The sequence below is a fragment of the Pelodiscus sinensis genome, chromosome 3 (assembly GCF_052426305.1).
Source record: "Pelodiscus sinensis isolate ZL-2025 chromosome 3, ASM5242630v1, whole genome shotgun sequence".
NCBI lineage: Eukaryota > Metazoa > Chordata > Testudines > Trionychidae > Pelodiscus > Pelodiscus sinensis.
In genome coordinates, this window is record NC_143054.1 from 195,554,270 (window position 1) to 195,570,035 (window position 15,766).

Genomic DNA, 15,766 nt, shown 5'->3' on the forward strand with positions numbered 1-15,766 from the left:
AGGCTGACAATTGAGCTGACTGCTATTCTACATTTTGTAGAACTTTCTCTATTCACAGTGCACTATGCTCTTCCTGTTTCTCTAACACGGTCATATTACATTCATAGAAAGGGAAATGAAGACAAGTGAAATTAGTGAGTAATGACTCAGAAAATCAGCAAGCAGAAAAAGTCAGCAGCAATGTTCCCTTTAATTTTTTCCACCAATGTGTGAAATAAATTTGTTATGTGCACCAATACATGGCTGGATGTGCACCACCAATAGCCACATGTTGCTGGCTGTGGGTGCTCTGCTAATCAGAAAGATCCCTTATTCCTCTTAAAAAAGGGAATAAGGGATCTTTTGGAAAAGGCTTTATTTTCCGAAAGATCCCTGTCTAGACTGGTGCTTTTTTCCGGCAAAGCTCCGAGCCGGAAAAAAGCGGCAGCCATGTTTATGCAAATGAAGCGGGGGGGATTTAAAACCCTGCTTCATTTGCAGTTGCGATGTGTCTAGTTTGCATCCCTTTTACGGAAAAGGGATGCAGTCTAGACACAGCCCACATATAAAGGCTACATTAGAGGGGCATAAGGGAGAGAGGCCTGAAGAACTTTCCACAGATATGATTGTTGTTTGTCACTGTGAGGCCACCAGACCCATAGGACATGGAGCATCAGCAGCCATTTGAGGACAAAGGACAAGGCAAGGCAGAGCTCCAGAGACGTGAATTGGATCAGTGAGGCCAGCTGCTTTGTTTCGTTGTGTCCACATTCCCCATAATCCTTGCTGACTCCCTCCCTTTGTCTAGAAAGTAAGTGCTCTGGAAAAGAGAGGGGCCAGATGTGACCTCTAGGGGCCACCGTTGTACAAATAATGCCTACAATTCAACCAATAGGAAGGGGCGTGTTTAATGTTACACTCAGCCCTACGGAATTAGCGAGTGTTTCACAATAATCCGTCCCAAAGTGAGGAGCATTCAGTCCAGCTCCCTTTGACTTCGGGGTGGCGGGGGGGGGGCAGAGTTTTACCCTATATGTATTAGATGACAGGTGCTTGGAATGCATTATCTTAACCCATACCCGTTGTGGTAAGGATATCTCACTAGTGAACCTTCAGTGCCAGCCGTGTATTCCATCTGAAATCACATCAGACAGCTCACGACGGCAAGGAGGGGTGGGCTCGGAGCTCCGTAGTTGCGGCTGCCAAAAAGATGACACTACGAGCAAAGCTTCAGGCTTGCCGATGAAACTCCGGTGTGATTGTATTGTAGGGAAGGCAGGACGTATTTTCATTAGCCAGCCGTCTGACTATGCCACGCCTCCGCCATCGAGTGCGTAGCAGATAAAACCAATACAGGGCAGGGAACGGTTTCCAGAGATCGAGACAACACCAGCGACCAGGCACTTGCCGAGCCGGAGGCGTTGCAAGACACACACATTTTCTTCTCCCTGTTCTCGGAGGGGTGAATGGAATCACTGGTTGACAGTAACACAAGGTGGACAGGACTGGCAGGGGGATGCAGGGACTTGCTTGCTCTTCTGGGGGTGGGGAGGCTCTGTGCAGCAGGACATCATCACATTTGGCTGTGGGGCAGGGTGACCCACAAGAAGGACCAAATGACATGAGCCGCCCAGATGCTTGGCTCCCTCCTCTCTGTCAGAGGGGCACCAGGAGGGAATAGCCTCTGCAGAAGGCTCTCCAGATGCTCCATGTCCCAGGGCAAGGATTCCTCCTTCTTGTGTCCGCCTGTGGATCTCAGCATTCAGCTGGGCTCTGGGAGGTGGATTTGCTCCTCCAAGAAACTCTTCCAATACAGCAGGAGGGGTAATCTGGTGAAACGTGTTTCGCCCAGTTGTGCTCCACCAAACCCGAGCACAATACAGACTTTGGCAGGCCTTGGCATGCAATAGACACCCACAGAAACAACCTGTGATGGGGGCAAATCTGACTCCCTTCACTCCATAGCACTGAAAGCATCTGTGCAGCCAGGGGCATGAATGGGACTGGAATAAGCCCCATATAGCAAGTAGCATTGTCTCACCAGTCGAGGCCACGAGAGGATTTGGGAGGTGAGCCGGGGATAAACTGCAGCTCTCTGTCCTGGGCAATGGAGCATCTGAAAATCCCTCCTTAAAATTCTCCTCTGCTGGGATGCCTACAAACCACTTGACAGCAGTCAGATAGCTGATATGCTAAGATTGGTCTCGAGTCGACTGGTATTGTCAGTTTTCTTGTGCCTCCTTTGCCTGTATTCACCTATTGGCTTTCATCCTCTGCTAGAGATTGTAAGCTTTTGGGAGCAAGGACTGTGTTTGTACAGCGCCTGGCACCATACAATTCTTGACTGTGATGGGGGCTCTTAGGTACTAAGGCAAAACATTATTAATTTATTATTAACTTCTAAAGCTGATGATCCAACCAAAGTCACGGGCACTAAAATTCAGAACAAAGGATATCATGTGAGAGCAAGAATATGCACGAGGCTGCTGGAAGTGTCTCCATCTCTAGAGGATTTTAAGTCCCGGCTTGACAAAGCCCTGGCTGGGATGATTGAGTTGGGGTTGGTCCTGCTTTGGGCAGGGGGCTGGACTCGATGACTCCTGAGGTCTCTTCTAGTCCTAGGAATCTATATTAAGGTTCATGGGCTGAAAATGGCCATAGTATTCATGAGCCCTGCTGGTGGCATTTTCCAAATGTTGAGTGTTCAATGAACATTCTGATTGGAAATTGAGTTTCTGACCCAAAACAAAGCCATTTTTCAATGATATTGTCTCACAAGAGTTGAAGGCCATTGGTGAGCTCCTGCTGCTCATTTCCAACGAAGGTCTATAAAACCTTTGCACTAGAACAGCGTCTATTTTCCATACAGCGGCTACTTTCCACACATCTCCAGGATCCACGCTGTTGTAACCACATTGGTCCCAAGACAGGGCTGTGCCCCGAAACTTCTTATCAACCATGGAGGTTTTAGCTGTCACCATTATCCTATTCCTACCATGGCTTAACAACCTCAGAATTACTCGGCTGTGTCTACACTGGGCCACTTATTCCAGAAAATCAGCCACTTTTCCGGAATAAGCTGCAAGCTGTCTACACTGGCCCTTGAATTTCCGGAAAAGCAACGATGCTCTACTGTACAAAATCAGCCGCTATTCCGGAAAAACTATTCTGCTCCCGCTCGGGCATAAGTCCTTATTCCGGAACACTGTTCCGGAAAAGGGCCAGTGTAGACAGCCCAGTAGTCTTTTCCGGAAAAAAGCCCCGATCGCGAAAATGGCGATCGGGGCTCTTTTCCGGAAAAGCGCGTCTACATTGGCCACAGATGCTTTTCCGGAAAAAGGGCTTTTCCAGAAAAGCAGCCTGCCAATGTAGACGCTCCTTTTCTGGAAAAACTGAAAGCGGAATAGTATTCCATTTTAAGCATTTCCGGAAATTCATGCCAGTGTAGACACAGCCCTCCTGCGTGCTACAGTTCAGCATGTAGTGGTCAGGAGACCGAGTCACTAGAAACATCATCCCCTGGCAACTTGAGAGCGCGTGTTCTGACCTTGAGAAGAAACCTATGCGGCTCAAAAGCTTGTCTCTCCCACCAATAGAAGTGGAGCCAGTTAAAAGATAACACCTCATCCACCTCATCTCACAGATCCAGGAGTTTTGGGGACTAATTTTTTCTACGCCTTAGTTATCATTAGAGTTGGTTGGAACCAGAGGCGCCAATTTCTGCTCTAGCTCTGGGATGCTTGACCTCCCACATTGTTCTGGGTCCTGCTTCGACTCCACCTCTTCCCCCAAGCCTCCGCCTCCACCCCAACTCTTTCTGCCCTCTCCTCTGAATGCGCCACATCCTCACTCCTCCTCTTCTCTCCCGGAACCTCTGACCACCTTGTTTGGTGGTGGTGGGAGGGAGGGGACCACCAGCAGGTGAGAGGCACTGAGGGGAGGGGGCAGGAAGGGAGTGACTGGCTGCTGGTGGGTGCTAATCATCTGCTAATTTTTATCCGGAGATGCTCCAGCACCAGAGCACCCCTGGATTTGGCATGTATGGTTGGGAATTTTCCATTGACAGGTTGGATTAGGTTATGCAGGTTTTTTAGTTTGTTTTTCAGAAAATGCAGCTTCTGGAAAAGTCAGCATTTGGGGAAAATGTGGATTTTGCCAAAAATATTTTGTTTTTCTGATAATTTTCTCTCTTCAGCTGAGCTATAATCTGACCAGGGAAACTCACCCTGGGAGGATAACGAAGGCCTCAGAAATGTAACCTATATCTCTCATAAGGTACCACCGTCATATAGGAGCACACAGAGTAAAGCTGAGGCGTGCTGAAACAAAAGTTTTCCTGCCCATTCCACACATTTTTAAAAAGCACTGGTTTTGAATTCAGGAATGTCTTAATGTTTTGTTTCAATCCAAAATGTTTCACATATTTTTAAGCTTTACTTAACCACAATTTTTTTTTGACTTTTCATCTCAATCTGTAATGGAAATTCCAATTTTCAAAGTTACTAAGGGTGCGTCTACACAGCACCCTAAACTCAAAATAAGATACACACTTTGTGCTACGCAAATTGTGTATCTTGTTTCGATTCTATTTAGAAATAGCTTATTTTGAAATTTGGCATGCCTACACAGCGCCAAATTTTGAAATAATGCACTATTTCGAGACACCTCTTAACCCTCGTTGAACGAGGGTTACAAGGATGCCAAAACAGCACGCCCGTTACTTTAAAAAAAATCAAAATAACAGACAGCTTGTTAAGACACGGGGTAGCTATTTTGGGATACTTCCTGTGTCTTAAAATAGCCGCACAGTGTAGACGTACCTTAAGTGCCTGAATGAGCCAGGCTCAGGTAAAGAAAACAGTGAAAAGCGATCAATTTAAAACTCCTCTTCAATGGCCTCAGATAGCTCTTCTGGGCCTGCAGATATGATAACCTTAAAGCCTAGATCTCAGGGTTAGAAGCAGGCATCATTGGCTAGCCGTGACTATCTCCTATCCCATGTCAATCCCAAGTCCAAACAGGCTTTGAGAGATTCGTTCTTAAACCTGTCAATAGTCCAGCACCACTATTGCTTATCTGAGGCCTCAGCACAAGCAAATGTAGGCCTGAGGAAATTTCACACAGAGGGATCGGAAAGGGGCGTTTTTGCGGCAGGTTGACTTTGTTTCAAGAGTGCCCAAGTGAACTGTTGTGGCTGTGGCAGAGCTCCGGCCTCGCTTGGGGCCTGCATTGCTAGGCGGAAAGTGTTTGCCTCAGAGGCTCGCTGGGCACCTCTACACCAGCCTCTTGACCATTACTAGAGGCCAGGAGCACAGCCTCCAGAGCGTTCTTCATCATAGACCACTCGCACGGGTTTGGCATGAACCCCTCTTGAGGCCCAAACTCCCCCTTCAGAGGTGCAGGGAGAGCTGAGGGGAACCCGGGCCTGCCCTCTGCTCCGTGTCCAGCCTAAGGACCCTAACAGCAGTGGATAGTGATTCCTCAACCATCAGAGCTGCAGCTTTTCTCTGGACCACTTCCCTAAACAGCCCCTCCCAGCATCTTTCTCCTGGAACCTGATTACATCCTTCTGCTCTTCCCCAGCACCTCCTCACACCCAGTCCTTGGCCTGCCGGCCCTCCCTGAAGGGAAGCCTTATAAATTAGCCTCAACAGGCCCTTAATGGGCCGCAGCTGTTCGGATAGGCCTGCGGCTTCTGGCAAGCCCTTAATTGGGTCCTGGATTTTCCTGAGTGAGCTACAACAGCTGCTCCTGCCCTACTTACTCAGGGAAGAGAAAACTGTTCACCCAGGGTATGTCTATACTACAGAGTTTTGTTGGAAACACGGCTGGTTTTCTGACAAAACTTGAGGAGCATCCACACTGCAATTGTGTTCTTCTGCAAGGAAATCGAAAGAACAGAGGGGTTTTTAGTCTGGTATTTGTAATCCTCGTTCTACAAGAAAGAAGCCTTTTTGTGAAAGAGCTCTTTCGGAAAAAGGCGTGTGTGGACGGGAAGAAGCAGTTCTTACGGAAGAAGAGGAAAGAGGAAAAAGCACAGGTGCCCTGGTGGCCATTCCGTCCATGATTTTTGTGGCACTCTGTCATGGCTTACATGCGAGAGAGCGTCCATTCAGTGTGGACGCTCTCTTTCGAAAAAGCAGATCGCTTTTTCGATGCACTTTTGCAGTGTGGACGCTCTCTTTCTGAAGTTTTTTCGGAAGATCTCTTCCGAAAAAAGTTTCTTCCAAAAGAAGTCTGTAGTCTAGATGTAGGCCTAGAGGCCAGCATTTCTATCTTCCATCAGACTGCAGTAGCCCACTGGTCTGGGTCTGTCACATTACTCATGTGTGTTACAGTAACACTTAGAGGCCCGGACTAAGATCAGGGCACTGCAAGAACACATAGTAAAAGAGTCCCTCGCCTGGAGCGCTTTCAGTCTAAATGAACGTGACAGAAAACAGGTGGGAGAAAAGAAGGATTATCATTCCCATTTTACAGATGGAAAACTGAGGCCCAGGAAGTCTGTGACCAAGCCGAGAATGGCATCTAGACCTCCAGGGTCTCAACCCAGTCTTTCAACTACAAAACCTTTGCAAAATGCCATGCCTTCAGCCTGGTATGAAAGCGCGTGATACATTATTAACACGGTACACAGAGCTCTGGAACTCTTGCCGGCTGAAGATGTTTCTAATGACTCACTATACTAACGAAGATTGCAGGAGACAGGATTCAATCTTTTTATTTCAAGCCAAACTCCGTGATAAGAATAAGTAACTGCGAAAACCTAAGTAACTGCTACCGAGTTTTGGAGCACACCGCTTTCCTCCTTTACAGTAAGGAGCATTTAATCATTTCCTGTTCAGCGTGTTCACTTTGGGCTATTCAATGTAATCTGCATTCCATTACACTGTTTTATTGCACACCTTCCGGTGTATTGCTGCAACAGGAACTAGGTCTAACCCTGCACCCCCCACCTCCAGAACAGAATGTATTCCTTGGCCAGAGCTTCTTTTAGGAATGTTCATATCCGCGTGGCTAATGGAGACTTCACTTTCACCACATTAAAATGTTCAGGATCCTCCCTCAAGACGCAACGGGGAAGTTGCGCTGATGAAATGCAAGAGGCTGCATTCACGGCGTCAGTACCTCCTCACAGGCTCCGCTCATATCAATCAGCATAAAAGTGAAGCTGTGCCCAGTTACACTCGCTGAGGATTTGGCCCTAGGGATTTTAGTGCTTTTTGTACAGCAGCCAGCTTTAAAGGGAGGGACGAAGTGGGTCAGGTGACCTCTTTTATTGCAGCAACGTCTTGACAAGCTTTGGAGCCACAGAGAGCTCTTCTCTGTGTAGCTTGAAAACTTCTCTTTCCCCAAAGGAAGTGGGTCCAATAAAAGAAATCACCTCGCCCAACTTCTCTCTCTAGCATCCCGGGACTAACCTGGCTACAACACCGCTGCAAACCAGGCGAGGACTGGAGACATCTTCCAGGAGAGGCGAGGGATGGCTGAAGGACATATGTCAGCAGCAAGGAGGCCATTGAAACAAGCGCTGGAAACAGGATTGCTAACTTCGAAAGGTCAAAAATTGGGAGTCGGACTCCAAAAACTCATGGGTGCGTGTAACAGGTCGGCACTCACCTCACACGAGTGCCCCTGTTTGGGTTCCTGCAGTGCCGTCAATCTTCAGCCTTTCAGCTACTCAGCCCTCCGGCCAGGTCACACAGCCTTGTGTGAAATCCCTGTCCCCTTCCAGGATACACCTAACAGGAACCCATCCCAGTCCCCCTTGTTGGCATCTCCAAGTCTGTCTCTGCTTCGCCTCAGTCTCTTTTCCCACTCAGTGAGAGTGGCATCTCCAGGGCTTCCCCTCCTGAAGGCAACTTCCTCAGCAAGCCTCACAGTCTGCTCACCTTCAGCTCTGCCCCACACTGACTGCTGCTGGGCTTTGCAGCCCCTTTTGTAGACCTTGCTGGCTTCTGATTGGCCTGTTCCTCCAGAGCCTCTCTGGTCTCTTGGAGGACTTATCTATGGCCCTTTTGGCCTTACGCCTACACCCATTACAGAGTGCCACAAAAATCGTGTGTGTGTGTGACCCCCATTACAGTAATTCCTCATTTAACACGGTAGAGACGTTTCAGAAAATGATCGTGCTTAGTGAAAACGCGTTATGCGGGATCCATTTTCCCATTGAAAATAATGGAAAAGGTGGGGGTTGCATTTCAAGCGCACATGTGCTCACAGCTCCAACCTGCACTTGTTAGCAGCTGGGACCAGGACATAAGATTGGGGGAGAAAGGGGACTAGGTTATAGCAGGGAGGGGAGGTGTTTGGCTCTGGAGAAGGGAAGGGAAGAACAGGGGAGGGGGCTTGCAGCTGGCGGCTGGGTTTCCCCAGCTGGCCGGTCACTGGCAGCTGCGCGGGGCTTCCTCTGCCTTGCGTCCGACCAGAGGGGGTCACCAGGGAACGGCGCCGCGAGTGGCAAACCTCTGCCACTTTGCAGGGAGGCAGGGGAAGCCTCACGCAGCTAGCAGCCACAGGCCGGCCCAAGGGGAAATTATGTTATTGCGGGGACGGGGTCGTGTTGTTTGAAAAATGTTCCCTAAAAAAAAAATCGGGCTATCATGAAAACGTGTTAAGGTAGGAATTACTGGACAGAGTGCCACAAAAAACAGGAGTGTGTGTGTGTGCGTGCGCGTATGTGTGTGTTTTACAAAAGATGACACTTGCAGGTACCCAGGCTGTGTTTTGATTGTTGACCTCCCTCTGTTCACCCTACTGTGTGTGTGATGAAGTTGGAGGAGGCTACAGGCTGCACTGAAACGAATCGGCCACCGCCCCTACTGCTCAGTCCGATGCTCCCGCTCATGGATAGCACTTATGTTCCTGAGATGGTGAGTTCATGTCGATGGAGCTGCTGCCACAGGCGTGTAAAAACATGGCCCTTCCCTGCGTGGCCCTTTGTGATTAGGGATGGCGCTGCTGGTGACCCCCGCTTTCGTTTCCACAAATGGGGCACCAGACTGTTCCCTGCCAAGGATGTGGGTCAAAGGAAGCCAAAACTAAATGGAATCAAACCAAGTATGTCTCCTTTAATGCAGCCTCATGGAAGGAGCAGTTGTAATTCACACAAAGCCCCCTTGAACTCTGGTTTGGGGGTCTCCTCAACTCACAGACCTCAAAATCTCTACCTAAGCAGGCCACTATTCTAGACAGCAAGGGAGAGCTCTGACCACCCCTTGCAAACTGGATAGCCTCTCTGCTCTGCTTCCTGTTCCTGTTGAAACAGGACAGCCATAAGGCGGAGCAGGTAGCCTTCTTGATTAGCCCCGGCTGTCTTGGTTGTGAGCACCCGGCTGTCCCTTAAAGGGGTAACACACTCCTTCACGATCTATCACTCTGACCTTCCTCAGGAACAAGAAACGTGACGCAGGGCTGAAAAGCAGGTGTCCCCAGCTGCTGGAGACACGTCCTTTGTGTAATAACATTTATAGAATGCTTCGGATGCAGTTTAATTAACAAGGGGCCGGGATAGCAAACCTGCTCTGTCAGGCTTCCATCGTGGCTTTTTTATAAAAAGAAGGGTGCTGCTCTCTTGGCGCTATTGCACGTCCCAAATTGACAGGTTAATCCAAGGGTTTTCAAACTTAGCGGCTTGCAAGGGAAAGCCACTAGCTGGCCGTGAGGCGCTTTGTTTACCTGAGCGCCCGCAGGCCCGGCCGCTTACTGCTCCCAGTGGCTGTAGTTCACCGTTCCTGGCCAATGGGAGCTGCAGGAAGTGGTGGCCCAGCCCACACTGCTTCCCGCAGCTCCCATTGGCCGTGAGATATCTTTCTGTACACGTTTTTAGGAGATAGGTAGCGCTGGGCACCCCCTTGTGGCCAAGGATGTCTCTGCAGTGGCCTACCTTGAGTAGCTCCTATAGCACTCCACTGAGCCTTTGTTGTGGTTTGCAGCACCTCTGTCTGGGGCTGGTTTGATATTCTCTACAAGGGGAGCCTTGATCACAAAATAATCCAACATGAAGTCCAAAATTATAAGATCTCCCTGAAGCCACCAATTCCCAGCCCCCTTTGCCCAGACCTTCCCCCACTGGCCGTTTATCCACCTGTCCCCCAAGTCCCTCCATCCCCCATCTCCCTCCCTCCCAACCATCTACACCCCTGAGGTTCCTATTGCTTTTTATACCATATCATCTGATTCCCCTCAAGTGAGTCTCCCCTTTTAATCCCGGCTGCCTTAGCCCCAGACTCTCCGGCACAAGCCACCGTGTTACATGAGATACATACATATATTCCAAATAAAACAGGCTGTGGAGACACCCGTATGGATGAGGCTGTAAGCAGTGCACACTTACTTCACAGCAGAAACTTGAAGCAATTATTTCCCTGATGTGAGCTATCTAGTTCCTTGCTCTTTCCTGGGGAAGGGTGGGACTCTCATCCCTACAGTCCTCCAGGCCAAAAATGAAAACTCAAACACACAGACATGATCAAAATATCTTCAAAGGAGCCCTCTGATTGACACCACAGCTGCTACAGAGGAGGCTTGGCCCGAAAACAAGAATTCTGTTCTGCGAAAAAAATCAGTTTCAATGTCCTACACTGGGACGAGCCCCTTTCTAACTTCACCGTGAAAAAAATAAGAGGGAGACACCAACCTCAGAGCAGCCAGTCTCTCGGTGATTGGGAGACTCACCCGAGAGGTGGAAGAGCCAAGTTCAAGTTTCTGTTTTGAATCCAACAGCGCAAGGAGTTGAAGCCAGTTTCCTCACCTCTCTTGTTCTCCCTCCAGAAAGTCCATTTGGGATCTGACAAATCTCCCCAGGGAAAGCGAGGCAAAAACTTTCTGTTTCCAGGAAGAGACGTTTTTGGATGGAAATGTGAGCCACTGACAATCCTCTGTCTGCTCGAAGTACATTCCCAATGACTGGATAGACAAGAACAGAACAAAGGAAACTAAAAGGAAAGGAAAATGCTTGTCTCTCTCACCAATGGAAGTGGGTCACATAAACGATATTATCTCACTCCCTCGTCTGTCTGGAAAAGATGAGGCACACTGGGAGTCAGATCCCTTGCTAAGACAAGGGCTGGTGACTCCATGCCTCCATTGTCGATGGATGCAACTTAGTTTTCCTCAGCCTCAGACCTGTTTGTGTCACTGCCATGGCCGGCTGGTCTGTGGCAGCCCGGGTTCCCCTTGGGGCCTGGCTGGGATCGTGACTTTGGCTACACCTCACTAGACATCATCAGAGTCCTCCGCGGGCTCCTGTCACTAGGTCTGCCTCAGTCTAGACATGCAGCCCATGCTGTGCCCGGCTCTTTCTGCCCTTTCCCCCCTGGGCTTGTTCAGAGAGTCCTTCCCTTGCTCCCGGAGGAGTGGACTCCGATACCCTTATGCAGGCTGAATGGGACCTTACTGCGGGAATAATCCAAGCCAGGGGGCAGAGGAGAAAGTAAGGAGCTAAGCTACCGCAAGACCTGGCTGAGCTGCAGCAAAAGCCCCAGGGAGCTATTGAAAGAGCTGGCAGGCACCTGGGTTGCAATAGGACAGTACTTGTACGACATTTAAGTTCCTTTCACTCTTACCAGGGGATTACTCGTGGAGTAAGGAGGGCCTGCAGACCTGAGCACACACAGTTTGCTTGGTCTACTGCAGCAGTTTCCAATGCTTTTTGTTCTTTGCAGACCACTTCGGTAATTATGAACGGGGGCGCACACCCCTTTGGATCTGCACTGTCAGGGGATGAGTGGTGACATTCTGTCCAGTTTTCAGGGTAAGACTTTTGCCGACTCTTTAGACATAGTCGGCGGCCCCCCCAGTTTGAGCTGCACAGCTTGATTTGATTTCCTCCCTCTCTCCCCCTCCCTGCTTCCGAGTCCCTGTCAGTGGACCGGCCAGAGCAATTCCGTCTGGGAGGAAAAAGGCAAACCCCAGCCCTCTCTGCAGTGGGAAGAGATTCCCAAAGGAACTCTTGAGCGCTAGCCAATCCGGGTGGGCCGTCTCTAGTTGCTAAGGAAACCTTCCTTCCTCTAATGCCTAGCCTATGCGGCGACACCTTGCATTGTGCTGCGCGCTGCTTGCCCGCATGACCCGCTCCCAGAGGTACCGGCTGGATTCCCGTACGTATATCATTTGTGCAGGCCTTTGGGATGATGCATGTGAATGTTGTTACGGAGCGGGGACAATTTTGCCGCGAGCGTCTTGCCTCCCTGCCAAGATGCCCGCAGTGCCGACTGTGAGTCCCTGCAATGCAACCGGCACTAGGCAGTTACCGGGAACAGATCTGTGATTTAGGAACGCTCCCCCTTCTCCCTGACCGCCACAACTCTCGCAGGCGGCTAGGAGGGACGATGGAGATGCAGAAAAAGGAAGCAGTTTCCTTAGCTATTTTTAGTGGCCAGGGACAAATCCAATCAAGGGGGAATGATTTGAAATTTGAAACCCCTGAGCAGAAAACGGCAGTGTCTTGGGGGAAACAGTGTATTCTGTGTTAGAAATTATTGGAGCAAATGAGACGAAGCGGGGTTAAAATGCAAGGAGAGCGGCCTGTCTTTTACTCCACAAGGGCCAGATCCCACTAACTTTATTCGCCTTGGCTAGGACCTCCTTGTGAGTGTAGCCTATTGATGTCGCCGGAGCTGGCTGCAGGGTAAGGCGTCTTCTTAGCAGCATGCAGGTGGCAGAATCCGGCCCTAAACAATGGGGAGATTAAATAGCCTCCGGGCAGCTTTTTCATGACATTCCCCTTCTTTGCAGGGGGGAATGAAGCCATGAAGGCATGTGAAGCACCTCGGGGAAGATGAACCGTTCGCTGTTGATTATCCCTTTCCATGGCCCGGCGAGCAGCCCCTGCGGCGGAGGCAGCACAGCCCACGACAGTGCCCAAGCACAGCCCTGGTGCGGCGTCCGGCTCGGTCTGTGCTGGGCCTTGCGAGCGCCGCATGCTGCAGCGTGCTAGTGTCTGGCTGGAAAGTGAGTCCAAAGCACGGCAAGCGGGTGGCCCGTGATGGGAACAGCTGGCGGTGCGTAGCAGCGATTTGACTGGCCGGGCAGCAGCGCCGAAGAGCACAATGCTGCAGCTGCTGCTATGGATGCGGCAGACTTCCTCTCGCTCTCTGCATCAGCGGCACGCTGAGACACAATCCTGCCAGGCGGCATCCTCCAGCCCCGTCCTTCCTCTGCCGGCAGCACCACCCGTCAGCAGGCAGCAGCCGGGCATCCCCCTGCAGAATCCCGCTTCCGGCCACACACACACACGCCCGTCTCACAGCGTCCATCCCCAATAGAATCCAGGCCCTGCCGCCCCTCTCTCCCCGCCCGCCTCTGACGGGCCAGTGGCCAACATGAGCACCGATGCCACACACCTGCCTACCGGCGCCCAGGCCAGCGGGGCTATGTGGACTCCATCCGGCTTGATGGCTTCCGACATGCCTCCCAACGCCAGCAGCTCCTTGGCGCCACCGGAGCAGCGGCCCCGGGCGGAGGAGTGGACTGGCAGTGCCGGAGCGGTGGTGGGCACAGTGGCCATCCAATGCATCTACGCCCTGGTGTGCCTGCTGGGGCTGCTGGGCAACTCGCTGGTGATCTTCGTCATCCTGCGCTACGCCAAGATGAAGACGGCCACCAACATCTACCTGCTCAACCTGGCCATCGCTGACGAACTCTTCATGCTGAGCATCCCCTTCGTGGCCACTTCCGCGGCCCTGCACCACTGGCCTTTTGGCCGGGTCTTGTGCCGCACCGTGCTGGGTGTGGACGGGCTCAACATGTTCACCAGTGTCTTCTGCCTGACCGTGCTCAGCCTGGACCGCTACATCGCCGTGGTGCACCCGCTGCGGGCCGCCACCTACCGCCGGCCCCGGGTGGCCAAGATGGTCAACGGAGGCGTCTGGCTGCTCTCACTGCTGGTGGCCTCGCCCATCCCCATCTTCGCCGGCACGGCCACCACACACGACGGCCGAGCGGTGGCCTGCAACCTGCTGTGGCCTAGCCCGGCCTGGTCGGCCGCCTTTGTGGTCTACACCACCTTGCTGGGCTTCCTGCTGCCGGTGCTGGCCATGGGCCTCTGCTACCTGCTGATCGTGGGCAAGATGCGGGCGGTGGCGGAGCGGGTGGGCTGGCAGCAGCGGCGGCGCTCGGAGGGGAAGCTGACCCGGCTGGTGCTGATTGTGGTGGCCATGTTCGTGGTCTGCTGGATGCCCTTTTACGTGGTGCAGCTGGTGAACCTGCTGCTGCCCGGCCACCTGGACGCCACGGTGAACAACGCCTCCCTCATCCTCAGCTACTCCAACAGCTGCGCCAACCCCATCCTCTACGGCTTCCTCTCGGAGAGCTTCCGGCACTCCTTCCACGGCGTGCTGCGGCGGTGCTGCGACGCCCGCTTCTGCTGCTCCCACCCCGGCCTGGACCCCGCCGAGGAAGAGGAGGAGGAGGAGGCGCTAGATTACTGTGCCATCCCCAAGGCGGGGGAGACGAGCCAGGGCTGCATGTGCCTGTCTCTGCGGTGCCACCAGGAGCCGGTGCACCCTGACCCCTGCTGTAAGCCTGGCACCCTCCTTGCAAAGACCACCACCTTCTAGGTGGCACCATTGGCCCATGTGTCCTCCTCCCGGGGACCCCTGCCTTTGGAAAGGGAGGGTCCTCCTGGACCAGGCCCTGCCTTGGCAGCACCGGCTTCTTCTACTAAGCACCATTGCCCTGCTGTAGAAACAGGCGCACGGGGTCAGTCAGGAAGTCCTCAGCGTCAGAGGGCTGGCTCTTCCCTTCAGGCTGCGGCTGGGGTGGGGCTTGGACGGGGGCCGGGGGAGCTGGCGCAGAGACTCCACTCGCTCTTTTCTCTTTGGGCGCCTGGGCTTGTTTCTTGGTCTATTGCTTCTGCCGCCGGAGAGGTCCCTGGCCACTGAGACCTCAAGGACCATGCTTGGGGGCAGGAGCCACTTGAGGTGGCAAAGGGCGGGGGCAGAATCTGACCCGGGGAATGAAGATTCTCTTAGCCACTCCCATGCTGGGTATTTGATCTCGGGGCAGGTGTTTTCTGTTGCGCCTCTGTGCTTCTGGGCCTGGTGACTTCAGGAGGAGCTTTTCCTGCTGATCTTACTGGGATTAGGCTCAGCTCTAGTGCCAGAGAGGGAGCGAGAGAAGGGACCTTCTTTAATCGTGACCAGCTCTCGGCCGGGGACGTGCCATCCTTAGCAATTGATGGCCCGCTTTCCCAAAGGGCCCAGCTCCCAGTAAGGACAATGGGGGCTGTGGGACCCTTTTGAAAATCTGCCCATTAGCCTCACGTTTCTCTGATGGGAAAGGAGTTTGCAGAAAGCACCCCGAAGGATGGCAGCCCCGCTGCGCTGATGTAAGGCTTCTACGTTAGGACCGAGAGTTTTGCCAACAACATGACCCTACCCAGGCTCTGGACTTTTTAAATGCTTGAGGTTTTAAGAGCTCCCTAGAAAGAGCACAGCTGGGAGGACTGCGCTGCCGTTGTGCCAGGAATGATCCAATCTGTAACTGTGCCGTGCAGTTTGGAAAAATAAAGAACCGTACTATTGGCCTGGAACGTGGGTATTATTAACCCTCGGTATGACATCATGGGGATGTTCTTGTTGTTTAAATAAACGGCCTTCGCAACATACAAGATCTTTAGGCACCGAAAGGGGGAACCAGAGTCTAAAATGGATTCCCAGGATCTGGCAATAAATCCTAACCAGGAACTGGCTCCAAAAGCTTGGGGAGTCGGGAATTTTGCTCAGTCCTCCACTCATGGGGAGTCGGTGAAGGTAGGGCTACAGTAAGCAAGCCCCCACCCCCG

General features: G+C 52.0%; 1 protein-coding gene across 2 annotated transcripts; it reads left to right on the plus strand.

Annotated features, from left to right (window-relative positions):
- The first annotated feature begins 11,854 nt into the window (after positions 1-11,854).
- On the plus strand, positions 11,855-15,766 carry SSTR4 (somatostatin receptor 4). Of its 2 annotated transcripts, none has more exons than XM_075925734.2 (2): positions 11,855-12,080; positions 12,718-15,766. In XM_075925734.2, exon 2 carries the CDS (start codon positions 13,305-13,307, stop codon positions 14,538-14,540), a length of 1,236 nt encoding a protein of 411 aa, XP_075781849.2. In that variant the 5' UTR covers positions 11,855-12,080; positions 12,718-13,304; the 3' UTR covers positions 14,541-15,766. The 2 variants fall into 2 exon arrangements, with proteins under 2 accessions (XP_075781849.2, XP_075781850.2); XM_075925735.2 differs by lacking the exon at positions 11,855-12,080 and adding an exon at positions 12,278-12,610.

Bases quoted from the DNA above. Each gene is read 5' to 3' on its own strand.
- SSTR4 (XM_075925734.2), top strand. From the start codon at position 13,305: ATGAGCACCGATGCCACACACCTGCCTACCGGCGCCCAGGCCAGCGGG.